The sequence below is a fragment of the Arachis hypogaea genome, chromosome 4, assembly GCF_003086295.3.
Source record: "Arachis hypogaea cultivar Tifrunner chromosome 4, arahy.Tifrunner.gnm2.J5K5, whole genome shotgun sequence".
Taxonomy (NCBI): Eukaryota; Viridiplantae; Streptophyta; class Magnoliopsida; order Fabales; family Fabaceae; genus Arachis; species Arachis hypogaea.
Genome location: NC_092039.1, coordinates 110,413,519 through 110,436,270, shown reverse-complemented (window position 1 = coordinate 110,436,270; position 22,752 = coordinate 110,413,519). Strand labels below are relative to the sequence as shown.

The following is a 22,752-nucleotide window of genomic DNA, read 5'->3' as shown; positions in this document are numbered from 1 at the left end:
TGATGCACTTACAGTGTAAAACGTTTTACACAGTTGTGTAATCACATTCGTTCTTTTAAATTCATAATTATATTAATGCAGCATCAAATAGGAAAAAGGGAAAAGAATAGTGAAAGAACGTTCTTAAATTTTTTTTCTTTCGACTTGTTTAAGGAATAATGACAATTTGGCTAAGCTCAAAGCTCTTTTTATGATTTAGCTCACTCATTTATTTAACAAATTATGGTGGGTTTAAATTCCACCTTATGCACAAACAACTTATTGGCCAACAATAAATTCTTAAATAAAGTTCCGATCTACGACAAATTAATTATTGATATTAAAAAATTATAAGTCTTTTAATTCTTAAATAAATTCATTGTTTTATTCTTGACCTTGACAGTAATATATGTTAATCCTAGATGTAAAAATAGTAAAAAAAAACTAGGTATAAATTGTATGCTCGTCCATGAAATATGAGCAATAGGTGCCAATGATATAGAAGAACCAAATCGTAAATAAAGTTCAAGTTCGAATCCCATAGAAAATATAGGCAGCATTGTCTATAATTATAGACAAATTCAAGACTTTCGAAAGATTTCATCCAACTAAAAAGAAAAGATTTCATATAAATTATTAAAGTCATTGTTACCTATATAAATAAGCCTTGATGTTCCTTCAGAGCTCATCAAAATCCTTCATGAAGTGATAGAGCAGCCTCTTAGACTCAGTAGTTTGCATCTAATTTCGTTGTTCTTTTTGGGCTTTTAAGTCCCGTTTTACTACCAAAAAAAAGCCTTGATGTATGCCTACTCCCTAGGTTCAAAAGTAGATCTGAATGATTTTTAATTCTTGTACTACAAGTCTACAACCTTGAGACTTATTCATGGGCATAAAGAAAAGTAGTATCTTTTCAGATTTCTCCCAACAAATCCATAAAGACATATCTAATGCTATTGATATAAGCACAAGGACCATACTATCTCTAAATTCTAAAACCTGCTATGAAAGGTAAGTCATTTTACCATCAATGAATCTGACTGCTTCACTCATGAGTCACTACATTTTCTTGTGACAATCTAGAATTTTAAGTTATTCTTGGTCTTGGGTGTAACCAAACTATATTTTAAAGGAAATATCATTTGAAAACACCTATACAGCTATACTAATAATAGAGGGGGAAGAGAGAAATCGCATGCTTACCAGATCACCTATACAACCAACTGCCATCAGAATGCATTGTGATGACAAATGCAAGGGAAGCCATTTTAGTTAGGATTCCCTTAGTTTCTGTCAACGACACAAGACAGTAACACCGGTTAACTGGAAACTTGTTGCCTCGACTGCACATGATTATGTCGTTTTCTCAGTAGCTCAGCTTCTCTGGCTATCTGGACTTTACAAGTAAGGCGAGGGAGTTATCCAATATGTAGGGGACACTGCCAGATGATAAATAGTCCTGCATTAATTTGGAGACATGTTACCTACTACTTATTATGTCAAATGGTATTGATTCGCTATAACAAAATCCTCAAAGGAAAAAATATATGTAACTAACCAGTAATTGGGAAAGACAGGTATTGAATCCAAGACTATCATGTAACCATATGTAAATAGTACTTGAAGGTTTTGGTGCTGCTCCTCCAAGTGAGAGCCTCCCCAGTTTCACTGAAACTACAAAATTCACAACTAATTATTCTTAATACATAATCATAAAAATATATCACCATGGCGGCGAAGGCCCTTCCTCCCTCTTCTGTGGGCACTTCCCCAGCTATCCAGCCTCCGAAACCCATCGCCACCGACCTACCGTCATCGCCGCCATCGCTAAAGCTTATTGAAAGTTGCCACAGCCTCACGGAGCTCAAGCAGTTACACTGCCACTTCATCAAGAATGGCCTTTCTCACAGCGCTTCTCAACTCAACAACCTCATCGCCGCTTACGTCGACGTGGGCACCCACCACAGCCTCGACTACGCTCGAAAATCTTTCGATTATTTCTATGAGGAAACAGCCGCGGTTTCCTTGTTCGCCTGCAACTCTCTCCTCAGAGGTTACGCTTCAACTGGCCTTTGCGACCAGGCTATCTTGCTTTACATTCACATGGCGGAGATGGGCGTTTTACCCGATAAGTTCACCTTCCCGTCCTTGCTGAGTGCGTGCTCCAAAGTTATGGCTTTTGCTGAGGGTCTTCAAGTTCATGGGGCGCTTCTTAAGATGGGTTTCGAGGGAAATATCTTCGTCAGAAACTCTCTCATACATTTCTACGCCGAATGCGGCAGAGTTGACTTGGGACGCAAGGTGTTTGATGGAATGCTTGAGAGAAATGTTGTGTCTTGGACTAGTTTGATCAATGGGTATGTTGGGAGGGACTTGCCTAAGGAAGCTGTTTCTCTGTTCTTTGAGATGGTTGATACTGGGATTCAACCCAATCCAGTTACCATGGTTTGTGTTATATCTGCTTGTGCCAAGTTGAAGGATCTTGAATTGGGGAAAAAAGTTTCTTCTTATATTGGTAAGTTGGGCGTGAAGCTTAATGCTGTCATGGGGAATGCACTCGTTGATATGTACATGAAATGTGGAGATATTGATAATGCAAGTAGAATTTTTTATGAATGTGTTGATAGGAATTTGGTTATGTACAATACGATCATGTCGAATTATGTCCAACATGGGCTGCCAGGTGAAGTGCTAGTAGTTTTGCGTGAAATGCTGCAACAGGGACCACGCCCAGATAAGGTAACAATGTTGTCTACAATTGCGGCCTGCGCGCAGTTAGGTGATCTATTTGTTGGGAAGTCGTCCCATGCTTATGTCTTAAGAAATGGACTTGAAGGTTGGGAAAATATTTCCAACGCCATCATCGACATGTACATGAAATGTGGTGAGAGAGAATCTGGGTGCAAAGTATTTGAGCAGATGCCAAACAAGACAGTGGTGACATGGAATTCGCTAATTGCTGGTTTGGTTAGGGATGGTGATGTGGAATTAGCTTGGAAAATCTTTGATGAGATGCCAGAGAGTGATCTTGTGTCTTGGAACACTATGATTGGTGCTTTGGTTCAAGTAAGCATGTTTCAGGAAGCGATTGAGCTATTCAGGGAGATGCAAAACCAGGGAATTGAAGCAGACAGAGTGACCATGGTTGCTGTTGCTTCTGCCTGTGGATATCTAGGAGCTCTTGATCTTGCTAAGTGGGTCTATACCTACATTGAGAGAAATGACATTCAGATTGACAAGCAGCTCGGCACAGCTTTGGTTGACATGTTTTCTAGGTGTGGTGATCCCCAGAGTGCTTTGCGTGTTTTCACGAAAATGGACAAACGGGATGTGTCAGCTTGGACTGCTGCCATCGGTGTTATGGCAATGGAAGGAAATACAAAGGGGGCTATTGAGCTTTTCAATGAGATGCTCAATCAAGGGGTTAGACCAGACGATGTTGTTTTTGTAGCATTATTGACTGCATGCAGCCATGGTGGCTCTGTGGACCAAGGTAGGCAACTTTTCAGGTCAATGAAGACAACTCATGGAATCAGTCCTCAGATTGTTCACTATGGATGTATGGTTGATTTGCTTGGTCGAGCTGGGTTGTTGGAAGAAGCTCTTGATCTTATACAATGTATGCCTATGGAACCTAATGATGTTATATGGGGCTCTCTTGTAGCTGCTTGTCGGAAACATAACAATGTCGAAATGGCACAATATGCAGCTGAGAAGATAACTCAACTGGACCCTGAAAAGGTTGGCATTCATGTGCTGTTATCCAACATATATGCATCAGCTGGAAAATGGAATGAAGTTGCAAGAGTGAGGCTGCAGATGAAAGAAAAAGGGATCCAGAAAGTGCCTGGATCAAGCTCAATAGAGGTTCATGGACTGATACACGAGTTTACCTCCGGCGATGAATCGCACGCAGAGTATACTCAAATTGGATTAATGCTACAGGAGATAAACTGCAGGCTAAGCAAGGCTGGATATGTCCCTGATACAACCAATGTCTTACTTGATGTTGATGAGCAGGAGAAAGAGCATTTGCTCAGCAGGCACAGTGAAAAACTAGCCATGGCTTATGGACTCATCACTACTGATCAAGGTGCACCCATAAGGGTTGTAAAAAATCTTAGAATGTGTTCCGATTGTCATTCATTTGCTGAATTAGTGTCAAAATTATACAGTAGGAAAATCATTGTTAGAGATAATAATAGGTACCATTTTTTCAGGGATGGATTTTGTTCTTGTAGAGGTTATTGGTAATGGGTTAATATAAAGTGGGATTTCTCACATCTGATTGACAAATCAATTTACTCTTGACCATTGAACTGGAATATTCACATACAACAGAAAAAAGAAGCCCCAAAACAAATGACTAGTTAAAAAAAAAGAATCGGGGCTAGATGATCAAGAGAGCTGTTCAAGTTTGCTTTGCCAAAACCTAGCAAGTAAACGTTTAGCAGGATACTTAACAAAGCCTTTAAACTAACTGGTTTCACATTGCATTCTCTAAAGTCGGGAAAATGGCATCAACAGAACAATTGTACATTGGATCCAGCTTCCAGCGTTCGGCAATCTGAAAATGCGACGAGGTCTGTCGGTGGACTTCTTCCATGAGCCAGATGGTGGCTTCGGCTTTGGTCGGATGAATCAAGTTGTCTAAGGGTGTGTATTCATCCTTGCTGTTAAGTCTCAACTGATCCCATTGCTTAAGGATAACATTTGTGAGGTAATGGAGAGGCTGCCCATAGAGTTGCTTCATTGATTTGCCTAATCCCATCCATGAATTAAACGGGATGACAGAGCCTCGTTGACTTGGTATTGGTATCTGCTTCATGTACTCCTGATACATTTCTGCCCGTCTAATGAGTATATCTGCATACAAGCATGAGCTTTGGAATAGTTATATTCATAAGAATGCAAAGCAGTATAGGGTCTAGATAATAAGAAAGGCATGCACAATTGATCTCCAAACCACTCATGGAAAGAGTTTTCTGAGCTGATATTGTTGTAGTTGAAGCAATCATCAACACAAATAATTCGGAGAATGTGTATAAAATACCAAAAACATAACACATCACTTATTGAGATTTGGTTACACATGTTATGGGCATTGAAAGCTACATAATTGTATTACAACAAAAATTAACTCTGCATTAGTAATAAGAAACATAAAAAAGTTGAGAGTAAATAACATGACGCATGAATCAAACGGAAAGAATAGAGTGGTGGCATAAATGCTTTTGATTTTCACCATTCTTGGAACGGGTTGATGCAAGTTTGTATGAATTAAATGCGATGAATTTCATTGATTGTCGAAATTTAAATTACTCTAGGAAAGCACAAAAAAATCTATGAATGTAACCCTAGAAATCATAGGAGTAGCAGTAAATAAGAGTTGAATAAGCATAACATGATGATTTATGAGAGTGTGGAGTGAAATTAAAACTTGAAAGGCACTAATAACAATGATGGAGGAGAAGACGACCTTGGGAGGTGAGGTCAATGGAGGGAATTGGGAGAGGAATGTCGTTGGAAGAAGAATCAGGATTCTGATCAGGCTCATCCCATGGAAAACTCCTCTTCATTGCTAAACCCTTTCGTCCAGAACCAGTGAAAGAGAGACTGATTTTGCACGCACTTCCCACTTACACCCACACCTTCTTCTATACCTTTAAACGCATCGTTGCACCAATACACCCCTGGTACTACTAAAAATTAAAATTGGTGACTCACTAAATGTAAAGTCAGAATAATATGACTGTATTATATTTTTCAAAATAAAATAAGAGAATATCGAGTTTAATTCAATTAGTACGCCCAAAATACTATATTAAAATAAACATTAAATATCACTTGATAAACATAAACCCAGAAACCTTTACACTTCTTAAAAAGAAAAGTACATGATTTGTAAGAAAAGAACTTAAAAAAGTAAAAGAACCACCTGCAATCAAGGTCCTCAGGTGACCAGTACATCAAACAGCATCCAGGATTCAATTCAAGTTCTGCGGCCACAACCTAAAGCAAGGACAACAAAAGATTAAACAAAGTTTCTCTGTCACCAATATTTGTTAGAAACCGGTGATCGAATTAAATCAGACTACTGGTACTGGATCATGACTCATGAGTCACAACCGGTCTTATTTAAATAAAAATATAAAATATTCAAATCATTATTGAGAACCGACCGGTGAGACCAAACCGGTACCTTCCCGGTTTACTCTGAACGACGCCGTTTTTTTTTTTAAAAAAAGGAGAAAACTGAATTTGAGAAACCAGACTCTCCCCCTTTCAGGCTTTTCACTCACGCATAGCTTTTCCCGTTCTCCCTGGAAAACCCTAGCCTCCATTGCGCCGCCGTTGGTCTCACCGTCGCCGCCTGGTTCGTCGTGCTCGAAGGCCCTCCCGTTCGCCCAACGCCAGCGTCTCCAGGTTTTGCTCCAACGTCGTCCGTCCGTCGCGTTCGCCGCCAGCTCCCCGTCGTCCGTCTCCAGTTCACCAGTGTTCGTTGGCAGCTTCCCGTCGTCCGTCGCTCTCCCTCAAATCTATGGTCGCTGCCCTCGCCGAAGGTAATGCCTCGGATGCTCAGTCAGTGCTCGGCGCTCTTTCTTGGTTGATTGGCTCTGCTCACCAGTGTTACTAGCTTGTTCTTGCTTGTTTTGGGTTGCTTAACTATGTTACTTACTGATTGATGATAAACTGATACTGATGAATTTTGTGCTCATTGCCTAAAGGAATACTTGTAATTTTATCACAAAATGTAACAAATAATGTATTGAAATGAACTCGCATAATCATGGTCTTACTGACATTTTAGTAACTATGTTTTACTGTTTTACTCTCAGAAACCAGGTAAATATCATTTCCGTCTGTGTTAATACCATTGTATACAGGGAAACACTGAAATGATATGTGATTAATCACACTATTATGTCAACTTGAAAGTAATTGTGTGCAAAGTTTGAATGTTGTTAATTTCACTTTATGCTTAATACCAACAAGCCTCACTTTTTGACTTAAAATTTAACTGTTTGACACTATGCAATTTGATTTATTGTTTAAGAAATCACCTTCTAGAACCTTTGGGATTTCATACTTTAAAACTGAACTTGATTAGCCAAATAAAGTGGCAACAAACACGCCAAAACATGAATATATGTATCCTAAATAGTACATTTTGCCATAAGTTGGTGCTTAATATTCTTATTGATTTCTGAGTGTGTTGTTCTGTTTTTGTTTTAAGGCCATGTTTTGTGCTCAATTTTCATTTTGTAGGAAATAGTTGGAGGTATATAAGAATTAAGAAGGCAGACTATCCCAACGGTACTACTTGTTGATTCTGATCCCTTACAAGCTTGAACATAGAATTGAAAAGAGAAACCCTTCATTATTTCATTATTAGTCTATTTTTTGCATTGCATATTATTGTAGTTTGTTTGTTTATTTATTGAACTTTCATAGAACCAGTTGTTTATGATCCCCTTTTGAAGTAAAAAAAAGTTGCAGTGCTCACTGTTAGTGCTTTTTTTTCGGTTTTTTTTTATGCTTGGTTCAGAAATCATATTGTGTTTTGTGTTTTGTGTCGCCGAAGGTAATGCCTCGGATGCTCAGTCAGTGCTCGGCGCTCTTTCTTGGTTGATTGGCTCTGCTCACCAGTGTTACTAGCTTGTTCTTGCTTGTTTTGGGTTGCTTAACTATGTTACTTACTGATTGATGATAAACTGATACTGATGAATTTTGTGCTCATTGCCTAAAGGAATACTTGTAATTTTATCACAAAATGTAACAAATAATGTATTGAAATGAACTCGCATAATCATGGTCTTACTGACATTTTAGTAACTATGTTTTACTGTTTTACTCTCAGAAACCAGGTAAATATCATTTCCGTCTGTGTTAATACCATTGTATACAGGGAAACACTGAAATGATATGTGATTAATCACACTATTATGTCAACTTGAAAGTAATTGTGTGCAAAGTTTGAATGTTGTTAATTTCACTTTATGCTTAATACCAACAAGCCTCACTTTTTGACTTAAAATTTAACTGTTTGACACTATGCAATTTGATTTATTGTTTAAGAAATCACCTTCTAGAACCTTTGGGATTTCATACTTTAAAACTGAACTTGATTAGCCAAATAAAGTGGCAACAAACACGCCAAAACATGAATATATGTATCCTAAATAGTACATTTTGCCATAAGTTGGTGCTTAATATTCTTATTGATTTCTGAGTGTGTTGTTCTGTTTTTGTTTTAAGGCCATGTTTTGTGCTCAATTTTCATTTTGTAGGAAATAGTTGGAGGTATATAAGAATTAAGAAGGCAGACTATCCCAACGGTACTACTTGTTGATTCTGATCCCTTACAAGCTTGAACATAGAATTGAAAAGAGAAACCCTTCATTATTTCATTATTAGTCTATTTTTTGCATTGCATATTATTGTAGTTTGTTTGTTTATTTATTGAACTTTCATAGAACCAGTTGTTTATGATCCCCTTTTGAAGTAAAAAAAAGTTGCAGTGCTCACTGTTAGTGCTTTTTTTTCGGTTTTTTTTTATGCTTGGTTCAGAAATCATATTGTGTTTTGTGTTTTGTGTTTTTATTGAATGATTATTGAATGTTTTGTGTTTTCATTGAATGATTAATTGATTATTGACTAGCTCTGGCTGCTCTGTGCTGCTGTTTTGTGTTTTGTGCTTTTTTTGCGTAGTGATGTGCTGTTGGAATATTATGCTGTGCTGTGTTTATGCTTTGCGCTTCATTGTGTTTAGTTTGTGATTTTATTGAAGATTTCAATAGTAATATAGTGGGTATTAAATTGTTAATATTATGACAAACTTTCGTGATGTCATTTTATATTTGGATATTTCCTTTTGTATTCAACTATAAAGATTGTACTTTCATAAGATCCTAAGACTTTAGTTGATAACATTTAATGTACTGCTTTGAATTTGGAAGACATTTTAAGGTATATATTAGACTATACTTCTGTTTTAGGATATTTATTTATATTTTATTTGTTATTTTATTATAAAACGGTTTTTCCAGTTGAATTACAGTTGAACCAGTTGGACCAATGAACCAGTAACTAGAGCGGTTTGATGACTGGTTCGGTTTTCAGAACCTTGATTAAAACACAGCAGAGGCAGTGCTGAAAGCCTCAACCTTCTCTGTTGCCGCCTCTCGCTGGCCCACGTCTCATCGCTGCGCTGCTCAAGTCTTCCTCTGCATCACCGCTCTCCTCGTGTCTTCCGCTGTGCCTCGCTGTGTCTTGGTTCTCTGTCTCCCTCTTCTCTGCGTCTGGCCAAGGTGAGTTTTTTTTTAGTTATTCAATTATTAATTTTTAATTATTTGGCCATTTGGGTAATTGTTGCTGCTTATCCTGCTTTAACGTAGCTGCAATGGTTACTTTTTGCTGATTCTGACCCTCTCTGCCTCGTGCTTCCTCTGGCTTTGGTTCTGTGATCGGAATACTGTGACATTTTATTGGAACACTGAGGCTTTTGTTCTGCTTCTGAACTTCGCAGAGGTGAGCTTTTTTTTTTTCAATGTAGCGTAGCATAGATAAATTAATGTTAATTGGAATTTGTATAAAATGACACTTGATCGCAAATTTGAAAGCAATAGAAATTTGATGCTGATTGGAATTTGTATAGAATACTTGATTGTTGCTGTTTTAATACTTGATTATTGTGATTATTGCTGTTTTAATGTAAGTTTAATACTTGATTGATGCCCTTTTAATGTAGGTTTAATATTTGATTGTTATTCTTTTTTAATTGTTTTAATGTAGGTTTGATACTAATTGAAATTTTTCCTGTTAGTTATTTTTAGAAATTGATAATTGATTGTTGTTACTGTCTTAGTGAAGATATGTATTTTCTGTTAATGTAGGTTTAAATACTTGTTAATTGACTATTTTGTTTTTTATTTAAGTAGGATCGGGTCAACCGGTTTAAGCTGTGAAGTGACCTAGTAGTCTGACTGGTTCAATCATCGATTCAGTTCTGACAAGTATGTCTGTGACTTAGCAAAGCCAAAATGCTCTCCAAACTACGATTCCTGAACCACTTCGTCCACAAGAATCTTTCTACACGAACCACCGCTTTCAGTGGCTTCTACCGCTTCTCCAACAGCGGCGCTTTCTGCACCGTGGCTGATTCAACCACACAGCCAACCCCCGAGTCGTACGAACTCCCTGATTGGGTCAAATTCTCTGACAACCCAACCTCTCCCAATGGCGACTATGACGAAGACTTTGTTATCCCTTCACTTGCTCCTTGGGTCGACGGCCACCTCCTTCATCCCACTCCCAAATTTGTCATCACCCCAACTTCCCAGCCAAACAACCTTGAAGAGGTCGAAGCAATCACCACCCTTCTAAAGGAAAAGCACCCATCTCCTGAGAAAGTTGCTGAAGCACTTGCTCAACTGAGTGGTTTTAAGGTTTCAAAAGGTTTGGTTGAACAGATTCTGAAGAGATTCAGTAATGATTGGGTCTCGGCTTTTGGGTTTTTCTTATGGGCTAAAGTTCAAACAGGTTATGAGCATTCTCCTCAACTATACAATTTCATGGTCGATATCCTGGCAAAGTCAAAGAATTTCGATCTCATGTGGGAGTTAGTGGAGGAAATGGCTCATCTTCAACAAGGGTATGTTACCTCGGACACATTGGTTAAGGTTATGAGGAGGCTTGCAAAGGCTGGCAAGCATGAATATGCCATTGAAGTGTTTCGCAGAATGGGGAAGTTTGGTGTCAAACAGGACACAGCAATGTTGAATGCTCTCATGGACGCATTGGTGAAAGGGAATAGTGTTGAGCATGCCCATGATGCTCTTTTGGAGTTCAAGGGTTCGGTTCCCTTGAATTCCCATTCTTTCAATGTTTTGATACATGGGTGGTGCAAAGTTAGGAAATTTGAATGGGCCAAGAAAGCAATGGAGGACATGAAGGAACATGGGTTTCACCCCGATGCGTTCTCATACACTACTTTCGTCGAATCATATTGCCGCGAGAAGGATTTTCGCAAAGTGGACCGAGTTATGGAGGAGATGAGGAAAAATGGTTGCACCCCTAATGCTGTGACTTACACAATTGTGATGCTTGCTCTTGGGAAGGCAGGGCAGCTCAAAGAAGCTTTGGAGTTGTATGAGAAGATGAAGGTTGATGGGGGTGTGCCTGACACTGCATTTTATAGCTCCTTGATATTCATTCTTGGCAAAGCTGGTAGGATTAAAGATGCTCGTGATGTGTTTGAGGATATGCCAAAGCAAGGTGTTGTGAGGGATGTGATGACTTACAATACTATGATTAGTATTGCTTGTACTCACCAGAGGGAAGAGACTGCCCTGAGGTTGCTCAAGGAGATGGAAGATAGCACATGTAAGCCTGACCTTGAGACATATCATCCATTGTTGAAGATGTGCTGCAGGAAGAAGAGGATGAAGGTGCTCAGGTTTCTGTTGGATCACATGTTGAGAAATGATTTAAGCCCTGAAGTGGGAACTTACACGCTTTTGGTGCATGGTATGTGTAGAAGCGGAAAGCTTGAGAGCGCTTGCTCATTCTTTGAGGAGATGGTGTTGCAGGGATTAACCCCACAGGAAGTCACGCGGAAGCTCCTGCTGGGAGAACTCGAGTCCAAGAACATGATCAAAGAGAAACAACACATCGAGGATTTGATGGCACGGGTCCAACGCAATAATCTCGTTACTAGTTAGTGGTGTTTTCGGAAGCAGGATTCAGTTCCAAGAAAGCAAATTTTCCCTCCCATGAGAAAAAGGAACCTACATATTCTGAAAATGATACCAGTAACAGTGGTTCCTATCCTTTGCAAAGTTGGATTCATTAATTTTGTATGCTATAAACACCTATTTTGTAATTTTAAGGCAAGTGCGTTTTATAATACTCATGGTATAAAATTCCATTAAAGCTCTAGCGGACAGTGGAAGGAAATCACCCAGAGAGGGGAGGAAAAAAGAAAAGAAGATCTCCACGATTGACAAGCATTTTGTGTTGGATCTATTATTCTATTTTTTTTGGGTGATTAGATCTATTATTCTATTTAAAGTGAAAAAATATTAATATCAATTAATTTCTAATTTTCCTTCACTTTTCTTTGATGAAACAATGTAAACAGTATAAATACATGTAACTTTTTTCGAAAAATAAAAAAGATGAAAAAGAGAGAAAAAAGGGAGGAGTTTGTTAAAATGAATACATGTGTAGTGACCATGTATATTATTATTAGGGTTTAATTAATATCTATTGTAAAACACATGTTAAAAATTATTGATAATATTTTTAAAGTTTTTTATTTTGATAAATATATTAAAAACTTAAGTTTATTTGCAAATATTTTTTTATTAGTAATTTTAATATATTTTTACTGCTAACTAAAACTTAATAATATTTTACTGTTACTATTATGAAAAGCCTTTTATTGTTCTTTTTTTTTTTCATCAGAAATAAATTGACTTAATGAAATTGATTATTTTATTATATTTCTTCGAGAACTTCTGTGTACGTGATCCGAAACAAGAACCAAGCTCAAAAACTTTATGTAGCAAATCAAAATTTGTATTGTCTTTAACTGAGGCAGTGGTCAATTCATAGGAAGATGAGAAAACGGGTTGAAATCCCATGCCTGACCTTACCTTCATCGAGATCCACAATTTAAACTATCTAGGCTCATTGTTAGCAATGTTATTAGTGTATTATAATAGATACAACATTTAATTAATCTATTTTTATTTATTAAATACATATAATAATGTTAATATTGATAAAGATAAAATTAATCAAAAAAATAAATATTTTAGTTTATAATAAAATATTTTGGATTCAAATTTTACTAAAAACAAAAGCTATTTTTTTTATAGATATAATAAAAAATTTTAAAAACAAAAATTTACACATCAAATTCTTTTTCACTAGTGCCTATTAATATATGGCCAATTCTATAGTGTCTATGAGTTTTTGTCTAATTTACTTTTTATAGTAAGTTTTTATTTTTTAAAATTATTTATTCTTATATCTTTTAAATTAAATAATAACTTTTAACCATTTTTAGTAAATAAGCAACATCTTTTAGGTATCATAGCATTCACCTATATATATTGGTACATACATTTTATTTTCATTTTTAAAAATATTTAGAAGACAAAAAATTAATTTAATTATTTTATTTTGCATTTTCTATACCACCAAAAAAAATTATTATTTAAATAATTAGATAATTTTAGATGTAATAAGTATAATCATAAATATTACATATACAAAATTATAAATATTAAGAAAAATAAAATGTTACGGCCCGACCCAAGCCACTCGCGGGCCGACCCGACCCCATGACGACCCGACCCGAACGGTCGGACACGTACCGCTCGCTACGCGACCCGGACACGCGTCCTCGACAACTCTTCGCTACAGCTGTGAGGAAGCTTCGAGGAAAGTGGGCCTGTCCTTGAAGGGTCCACCTCTAACACGGTATAAATGGGGAAGGACCTGCCCTTCCCCCAAGGTACGTCACACTCTACCTTACCCCCTTTTCTCGCCTGCACACTCAATTGACTTGAGCGTCGGAGTGTCATTGCAGGTGACACCTTCCCTCTCTTTTCGAAAGCTCGGAACGTTGGATCCTCGTCTCACCCCCGCGACCCATTCCAGGCCACGTCCCACCTATTCACACAAAGATCATCCTGAACCGTTCGGTACAAGACTTACCGAACATTGGCTCCGTCTGTGGGGATCGAACCACCGAATCTGAATGGAGATCGTGCCGGGTCCAGGGGACCACGGACGTGCGGCGGCCTCCGTTGCCTCGCCCCGCGAGCGATTGAGATCCCCTCCACGACGAACCGGGTTGCAGTCGAGAGCTCAAGAGAGGCGTCCATTCGGGAAAACTGGCAGTGACAGCGCCAGGATAATGCAGGAGCTGCGCCACAGGGTGCAGAACCTAGAGCGCCAACTAGCAGACCAGAAGCATCGTCAGCAGACCTCCGACCCTGATTACTCTCAGTCTCCCGAGAGTCGGGAAAGAACCTCCCACCGAAGCAGTTGCTCCCGGCACACCTCCATATCGAGATCAGAATCAGAAAGTAGCCGAGAGGATCGGGAACGCCCTAGGAGGCAAAACGATACGATCATCTACGCTCGGGGAAAACGGGCGTGCGTCATGCGACGGAACCGTGAAAACGGAGAAGAAATGTCTGAGAGAACACGGCAACCCGTCATCATAGGCGCCACCCCTTTCCACCGTTCCATCCTCGAGGTCCGGTTGCCGAAGCATTTCGACAAACCAACGGACATGAGGTATGACGGGACGCAAGACCCGCAGGAGCACCTAACGACCTTCGAGGCTCGAATGAACCTCGAAGGAGTGGGAGACGAGGTAAGGTGCCGCGCTTTCCCGGTCACCTTGGCAGGCCCGGCGATACGGTGGTTCAATAGCCTCCCGCAAGGTTCTGTGGCCAGTTTCTCGGACATCAGCCGCGCCTTCTTGGCGCAATTCACTACCAGAATCGCAAAGGCAAAGCACCCAATCAACCTCCTCGGTGTGACTCAACGCACCGGGGAGACCACCAGGAAGTATCTAGATCGGTTCAACGACGAATGCCTGGAAATCGAGGGACTAACCGACTCTGTGGCCAGCCTTTATCTGACGAACGACCTTCTTAATGAGAATTTTTGAAAACATCTCACCACCAAACCGGTCTGGATGATGCACGAGATCTAGACCGTAGCCAAGGAATACATAAATGATGAGGAAGTCAGCCGAGTTGTGGCTGCCAACAAACGGCAGCCCTCCTACAATCAACCCAGGCAACACGGTAATGGAGAAAGGCAGAAGGAGCAAGTCAGAGACGGTGGCCCGAGCAGAGCGCCCAGACCGCCTCCCCGGGTCAGAAAATTCGCCAACTACACCCCGCTCACCCTCCCCATCATAGAAGTTTACCAACAAATAGCCGAAAAGGGGATATTGTCGAAACCCTGACCTCTGAAAGATCGTACAGGGGAAAACAAGAGTCTCTACTGTGATTACCATAAAGGCTATGGACACCAAACACAAGACTGTTTCGACCTGAAGGACGCACTGGAGCAAGCGATCAGGGACAGTAAACTGACTGAATTCTCCCATCTCATAAGGGAACCGAGGAGGCGACATAGGGACCACGGTGACGAGGGCAAGACCCGATCGACGAAATGGCGACAAGAGCCAGAAGACAACGATCACGGCCTCACCGTATTAAACGTGGTGACCGCCAAAAACACAGCGCCAAAATCGAGATCTGCGCACAAGAAAGACGCCAAAGTCCTGGCGATTTCCTCCTCGCCGGCACAAAGCTCCAAGAGGTCCCCAACCATTTCCTTCGGGCCAGAAGATCATTGGTTTGACAAGGTCCCTGAGAACCCACCCATGGTCATTACAGCTAGGGTGGGAACCGGCCTCGTCAAACGAATCCTTGTGGACACAGGGGCAGACTCGAACATTATGTTCCGCAATGTGTTCGATGCGCTGTGATTATGGGACGCCGACCTCATGACTCACCAACACGGTGTCATAGGGTTAGGAGACCACTTCATTAAGCCAGATGGGATAATATCGCTGCCGACCTCTGTGGGACAAGGACAAGGACGGAGGTCAATAATGGCCATGTTCGTGGTTCTACGGGACTCCACTGCCTACAATATCATCCTGGGGAGGAAAACGATTAACGATGTTGAGGTGGTAATCAACACGAAGCTGCTGGTTATGAAGTTCGTTGCTAATGACGGATCAGTAGGATCCATAAGAGGAGATCTGGAAATGGCAGTCACTTGCGACAACGCCAGCCTCTCCTTGAGGAAGAAGTCTAAAGAAGCATATGGAGTGTTTCTTGCTGACTTAGATGCCAGAGTCGACGATAAGCCAAGACCAGAACTAGAGGGGGACTTGGAAAAGTTCAGGGTCGGTGACACAGAGGAAAAGTTCACGTTTGTTAATAGAAACCTCCCACATGAGTTGAAAGAACCTCTAGTAGAAATGATTAGGGTCAATGGAGACCTATTCGCTTGGACACCCGCCGATATGCCGGGCATAGACCCCAGGGTCATGTCACATCACCTGGCCGTCAAGCTGGACGCCCGTCCAGTGGCCCAAAGGAGGAGGAAGATGTCCCCGGAAAGAGCAGAGGAGGTGGCTAGGCAGACGGCCAGCCTCCTAGAAGTAGGTTTCATACGAGAACTAGACTATTCGACCTGGCTGTCAAATGTAGTTTTGGTAAAAAAGCACAATGGCAAATGGAGAATGTGCGTGGACTATTCCGACCTCAACAAAGCATGCCCCAAGGACTGTTTCCCCTTCCCAACATAGATGCGCTCGTCGACGCGGCGGCGGGGTACCGGTATTTGAGCTTCATGGATGCCTACTCCGACTACAATCAAATACCGATACACCGACCCGACGAGGACAAAACAGCATTGATAATACCCGGGGAAATCTATTGCTACAAGGTGATGCCGTTCGGCCTGAAAAACGCAGGGGCAACATATCAAAGGCTGATGAACAAAATATTTGGCAGCTTCATAGGCAAGACAGTAGAAGTCTACGTGGACGATATCCTTGCAAAGACTACGCAGCTTGACGACCTCCTGAATGACTTGGGAAGCGTGTTTGCATCTCTCCGACAACACAGCATGAGGCTCAACCCCCTCAAATGCGCTTTTTCCATGGGAAAGTTCCTAGGATTCATGATAACTCAAAGGGGAGTGGAAGCCAATCCCGAGAAATGCCAAGCAATACTCCAAATGAAGAGTCCGGGCTGTGTCAAAGATATCCAGAGACTAGCAGGTCGCCTCACCTCATTATCCCGCTTCCTCGGAGCATCGGCAGCAAAGGCCCTACCCTTCTTCAATCTGATGAGAAAATGAATAGCATTTGAATGGACTCCTGCATGCGAGGAAGCGTTCAGACACTTCAAAGAAATCCTAGCAACACCCCCGGTGCTCGGAAAGCCCAAAGTTGGAGAGCCACTATATCAGTACCTAGCCATAACGGGGGAAGCCTTGGCGACGGTTTTGGTATGAGAGGAGGAGAAGGCCCAACAACCAGTCTATTTTGTGAGCAGGGCCCTACAAGGGGCGGAACTGAGGTACAGCAAACTAGAGAAGCTAGCTCTGGCGCTCCTGACCTCTTCTTGAAGATTAAAACAATATTTTCAAGGCCACCAGATCGTCGTTAGAACGGACCAAGGAATTCGACAAGTGCTCAAAAAACCCGATTTAGCGGGAAGGATGATGACTTGGTCCATCGAGCTCTCCCAATATGACATACGGTACGAACCTCGACATGCGATCAAGGCGCAAGCAATGGCAGACTTTCTAGTAGAAGTAACGGGGGATCCAACCGAAGAAACGAACATACGGTGGAGGCTCCATGTTGACGGGGCCTCCAACCAAACGTCCAGGGGCGCCGGGATCATCCTCGAGAACTCGGCTGGGGTCGTGTACGAGCAGTCAATCAAATTCAAGTTTCCCGTTTCGAACAATCAAGCAGAATATGAAGCTTTCTAGGAGGCTTAGCCCTGGCAAAGGAAGTCGGAGCGACAAGGCTGGAGATATGCAGCGATTCATAGGTCGTTACCTCGCAAGTAAATGGGAGCTACCAAGCCAGAGACTCACTATTACAAAAATATTTGGAAAAAGTCAAGGAATTGAGCAAAACATTCGAGGAGGTCACGATCCAACACGTCCCGAGAGAAAGGAACACACGGGCAGACCTCCTATCCAAGTTGGCCAGCACGAAATCGGGAGAAGGCAACTGATCTCTTATACATGGCATGATGAGGGAGCCAGTAGTTACCCTACACCTGTCAAGACTAAGCCCCTCCTGGTTAGACCCCATCACTGGCTTCTTGGAAAGCGGCAAGCTCCCCAACGACGAAAAAAGTGCTAAAGCATTGAGAAGGGAGGCGGCCAAGTACGCTATCATTCAGGGACAGTTGTTCAAAAAAGGATTCAGCCAACCCCTGCTGAAGTGCCTACATCCCGACCAGATGAACTACATGCTCAGAGAAGTCCACGAAGGATGCTGTGGCCACCATATAGGGGGCAAAGTCCTAGCTAGGAAGCTAATCCGAGCAGAATATTACTGGCCATCGATGATGGCAGATTCTAAAGAATTCGTGAGGAAATGCGTTAAGTGTCAAGAGAACGCTAACTTCCACAAAGCACCAGCTTTGGAGCTAAGCCTGTTAACGTCCTCCCGACCTTTCTCGCAATGGGGAATCGACCTTTTGGGACCTTTCCCAGTCGGTCCAGGATAGGTCAAGTACCTCATAGTCACCATCGACTACTACACCAAATGGGTAGAGGCCGAGCCATTGGCCAGCATATCCTCATCCAACTGCAGGAAGTTCATGCGGAGACAAGAAATAACCCGGTTCAGCATTTCGGAAACCGTCATCTCGGACAATGGGACGCAGTTCACTGACAAGAAGTTCACAGAATTCCTCGCCGGCCTAGGCGTAAAACAAAAATTCTCCTCGGTAGAGCACCCTCAGACAAACGGCCAGGTCGAGTCTGCAAACAAGATCATCCTACTAGGACTAAAGAAGCGGCTTGATAAGAAAAAAGGTGCTTGGGCCGATGAACTCGCCTCGGTCCTCTGGTCCTACCGGACAACCGAGCAGTCATCCACGGGAGAAACACCTTTCCGACTAACGTATGGGCTAGATGCAGTAATACCTGTGAAGGTCGGTGAGCTGAGCCCGCGGCTACTCCTGAAGGGAGTAGAGGAAGCTGTAGAAAAGGATTTAGTGGATGAAACAAGGGAGATGGCCCACTTGTCAGAAACAGCACTCAAGCAAAGAATGGTCGTGCGATACAACGCCAAAATACTCAAAAGAGAATTTAAATAAAACGACCTCGTCCTAAGACGCAACGACATCGGTTTACCGGCCCTTGGAGAAGGAAAATTGGCGGCAAAATGGGAAGGTCCCTACAGAGTTAAAGAGGTATCGGCAAGGGCGCCTACAAGTTAGAAAAGCTCAATGGCAAGGAGATCCTGAAAACATGGAATGCGGACAACCTGGTGAGGTTTTATTCCTAAGTCGTTTACTTTGTAACAATACCTTTGCTATGGTTATAGACTTGCTTGATTACCGGTTAAATTATACTTGCCCATATTTTGTTCTCTTTTGTTTACTTTCCTTGGCCAACTCATCGCTCAAACGAGTCCCACGCCATACGAGCCGAAAGACACAACGATATACGGCCCCGGGACTGATCACCCCAGGAGCCCCCTAGGCTAAGGCCATCACAAACGGCCATAATAAAGAGAGAACTCGACTTCGAAGAAATACCAACATAACGGTAAAATGAATAAGCCGGCAAACGGAAAACGAAAGCAACATAATAAGCAAAGAAACGTGTCCGCAAACCAACCGAACTACTAACAAAGGCGCAAAAGTTTTAGTACCAAAAAGTTCTACAACCCATAAAAACACAAGTTACAAGAAATCACTTCTTCGGCATATCGACAACCTTGCCGTCCTTGATAGTCTTGAAAACACCAATTGCCGATATGTCGAAATCGGGAGCAATAATCTTCACTTGAGCCTTGAGAGCCTCCTCGGTCATGAAAATCGCATTCTTGCCCTGCTCTCTAACTTCCTTGTACTTCCTCTTGAATGCATCGGCCTCATCTCGAGCAGTCTTAGCGGCTGCAATGGCTGTATCCCGCTCTTTCTCCAAAACGACCACTCGACCTTGTGCAGCACTTAACTGGCTCTTCAAAGTCATTTTCTGCTCCGTCAGACGAGACACGGAAGCATCGGCAGTCTTCAACTTTTCTTCGGCAGACGCGGTCTTCTTCTCGGCAGCCTCAAGCTTATTCCCCGCCTCGGCCAGCTGCTCTTGAAGTGTTTCAACTTGAGCCTTGAGCTTATTATTGGCCGAGGCAGCGGTCTCAAGTTTCCGACGAAGCGACGCCATTCCTGATAGCTCAAACTCAGCCTTCCGAGCTATGGCCGCGCCGCGAAGGAGGGTGCAATATATTCATCGTGCTTGCCCCGAAAGGTCGGTAGCATGGAAATGTTCCTCTGTGCCGGGAAGCAGTTGGGTATCTGTGAATGACCCGGCATCAAAGTTCCTTTCCATAACGGTAAGGACCCCCTCAGGGCTAGACTGCGACCTTTGTCTTTTGGGAGTAGGGATGACCCTCAACTCCTCATCCTTCTCCTGACAAATGGAAGACGAGTGCCCAGTACCCGTCACTTCCTGGAGAACGGGGGAACCATGTATTGGATCGACGATTTTATCCACCATGACTACGTCGGGAGGCGTGGGCGCCATTTGTGTCCCCTCGTCCTCAGGAGGCGCCACTGATTGCCCTCCGGCCTCCTCACCATCCTCTTCCTCCAAGAAAGTCTTGTACAAGTTCTCAAGGCCGGTGACTTCAACAGACATCCCCACTGTAAACAAGAAATGAACAAATTAGTAACCAGCATACTAAGACAACAAGTAACCATGCAAAATACAAACACGATATAGGCGACTCACGAATATAATCTCGGGCGACCTCCCGACTACCCATGAGGAGGTGGGGATTTACATGGTTTCTTCCGAAAACGACCCATAACACGTCGGCTATCTTCCGATCTACAGCCGACATCCCTTTATAGGTGACTTTAATAAAAGTATTGGATCCCGCCCCGAAACTCCAATATGTCGGGATGAGGCGTTCTCTCTCCAATGACAACCAAAAGAGGTGACGACCCTTGACCGGTCAAACCTTAAAGTATTTATCCTTGAACCCATGGTAGGAGTCCTCGAACAAACAAAATATTCTCGGCCCCTGGGCAGATCGGAAAGACATAAACCCTTTCCTCGCTTTCCCCTCCTTGGAAGGGTTCGTAAGGTTGAAGAAGAAGGGAAGACATCAACAGATGCCAGAAGCTCCAGATGCTTGCATACCATCTCGAAACAGCAAATCGACGCCCAACTGTTCGGATGCAGTTGCGACGGCGCCATGGAAATCCGACTTAAAAGTCCCATCTGGAAGGGGGAGAGAGGAATGCGAACTCCCACTTGGGTAAACATGGCTTTATAGAACCAAATCCAATCGGGGACCCGGGGAGCATGGAAGTTGAGCTCATATAGCCGCTCGTGAGGAGCAGGGACGTATACGTCGTAATTAGCCTCCTCGTCGGTACCCCCACACAGATAGTTGGCCTGACGAAACTCGGTGAGCTCCTCCTCACCCATTTGGTTTGGGGAATCCCTGAGGTCGGAGACCACCCAAGCATACGAGTCATAACTCGCGTCGGAGGTTGAAGCCCGAGCGACAACACGAGGCATACCTACAGTGGGGGCACCACTCGATTAGTCTATGAGATCGAAAACCCGGAAAAAACCTATAAACTACGTCTACCCTACAACCCGAACTAAACATGCCTGAAGTCAATATCAAATAAGGCCTATTCCAGAATGGCAACCCCCCTAGCACACCTACTCGACATTGAAGAGGTATCCATTTTATAGGAACCAAACAACAAAGCAGCAACCACGCACAGTAAACATGCAAAGAGACATTAAAGAGAAGAAAAAGGATCGATGGTTACCTGGACTGATTGCAAGAACTTGGAAGAGAAAGGAACGCACAGGAATTCTGGAACAAGTCTTTGACGATAGGGAATGCAGAAGGAATATGTGGGAAGAGCAAGAATGAGAAGGGAGAACCCATGCAAAACTGTTTAAAACTGTTGAAAAGGGAGCGTGAAAGGCCTGGGGACAAAATGGTTTTTGCGTACAGGATTTTCCAACCCATTATGAGCATTTAATGCCCTGCGCGAGGTACGAGACGACGGATGATCGTCCCAACAACGAATGGGCACGCACACAGGAGGCGCGTTCCCTCCACGAGCGACCGACCCGACGACAACGAGCAAAAAGATAACACGCCACTAACAGCTTGTGCGGCTATTTGCCGGCGCGTTGGGGGCACTGTTACGGCCCGGCCCAAGCCACTCGTGGGTCGAACTGACCCCATGACGACCCGACCCGAACGGTCGGGCACGTACCGCTCGCTACGCGACCCGAACACGCATCCTCGACAGCTCTCCGCTACAGTTGTGAGGAAGTTTCGAGAAAAGTGGGCCTGTCCTTGAAGGGCCCACCTCTGACACGGTATAAATGGGGAAGGACCTGCCCTTCCCCCAAGGTACGTCACACTCTACCTTACCCCCCTTTTCTTGCCTGCACACTCAATTGACTTGAGCGTCGGAGTGTCATTGCAGGTGACACCTCCCCTCTCTTTTCGAAATCTCGGAACGTCGGTTCCTCGTCTCACCCCCGCGACCCATTCCAGGCTACGTCCCACCTATTCACACAAGGATCATCCCAAATCATCCAGTACATGACTTATCGAACATAAAATAATTTTACATTATAGATATTTTAAATTATTTTTAGCATTAGTGATATTTTTCGGTATACTAAACTACTTTTAGTATAATTCAATTACTAGTAGTTATTAATTACTATAAAACTAATTAATTATGAGCTATTATCAACGATAATGTGTATCATTGTAACAAAGAGTTTTTCTAACTACTAATAATTGAAGCTTTATTTTAATAGGTAAACCACAAAAGATGCACTCAAATTATTTTAGTATTGACAAAAATATTTTTAAAAATTATTGATAAAAATACCTTCAAATAATTTAAATAATTTAAAAAACGTTAAAAAAATACTCAACTGTGATCAAAGATATATTTCGCCAATAAA

General features: G+C 42.4%; 3 protein-coding genes across 14 annotated transcripts; 2 read left to right on the top strand and 1 right to left on the bottom strand.

Moving 5' to 3' along the window:
* The first annotated feature begins 1,503 nt into the window (after nucleotides 1-1,503).
* Nucleotides 1,504-4,260, top strand: LOC112797244 (pentatricopeptide repeat-containing protein At3g22690-like). Its single transcript, XM_025840071.3, has one exon. The coding sequence runs from the start codon at nucleotides 1,708-1,710 to the stop codon at nucleotides 4,231-4,233; it is 2,526 nt and encodes an 841-aa protein (XP_025695856.1). The 5' UTR covers nucleotides 1,504-1,707; the 3' UTR covers nucleotides 4,234-4,260.
* A 7-nt stretch (nucleotides 4,261-4,267) lies between these two features.
* LOC112797248 (protein RDM1) lies at nucleotides 4,268-6,064 on the bottom strand. 3 transcript variants are annotated; one of them, XM_025840082.3, is made up of 3 exons: nucleotides 5,918-6,064; nucleotides 5,459-5,681; nucleotides 4,268-4,845 (listed from the first exon to the last, which is right to left on the bottom strand). In XM_025840082.3, exons 2-3 carry the CDS (start codon nucleotides 5,556-5,558, stop codon nucleotides 4,466-4,468), a joined length of 480 nt encoding a protein of 159 aa, XP_025695867.1. In that variant the 5' UTR covers nucleotides 5,559-5,681; nucleotides 5,918-6,064; the 3' UTR covers nucleotides 4,268-4,465. The 3 variants fall into 3 exon arrangements, with proteins under 3 accessions (XP_025695867.1, XP_025695869.1, XP_025695868.1); XM_025840084.3 differs by having other exon boundaries at nucleotides 5,459-5,672; nucleotides 5,918-6,057; XM_025840083.3 differs by having other exon boundaries at nucleotides 5,459-5,678; nucleotides 5,918-6,055.
* LOC112797246 (uncharacterized) lies at nucleotides 6,034-12,093 on the top strand. Of its 10 annotated transcripts, none has more exons than XM_025840076.3 (6): nucleotides 6,251-6,542; nucleotides 7,249-7,296; nucleotides 8,271-8,318; nucleotides 9,030-9,290; nucleotides 9,378-9,510; nucleotides 9,921-12,093. In XM_025840076.3, exon 6 carries the CDS (start codon nucleotides 10,023-10,025, stop codon nucleotides 11,700-11,702), a length of 1,680 nt encoding a protein of 559 aa, XP_025695861.1. In that variant the 5' UTR covers nucleotides 6,251-6,542; nucleotides 7,249-7,296; nucleotides 8,271-8,318; nucleotides 9,030-9,290; nucleotides 9,378-9,510; nucleotides 9,921-10,022; the 3' UTR covers nucleotides 11,703-12,093. The 10 variants fall into 10 exon arrangements, with proteins under 10 accessions (XP_025695864.1, XP_072092052.1, XP_072092050.1 ...); XM_072235950.1 differs by having other exon boundaries at nucleotides 9,918-12,093; XM_072235951.1 differs by lacking the exon at nucleotides 8,271-8,318 and having other exon boundaries at nucleotides 6,080-6,542; nucleotides 9,918-12,093.
* The last annotated feature ends 10,659 nt before the right edge of the window (nucleotides 12,094-22,752 follow it).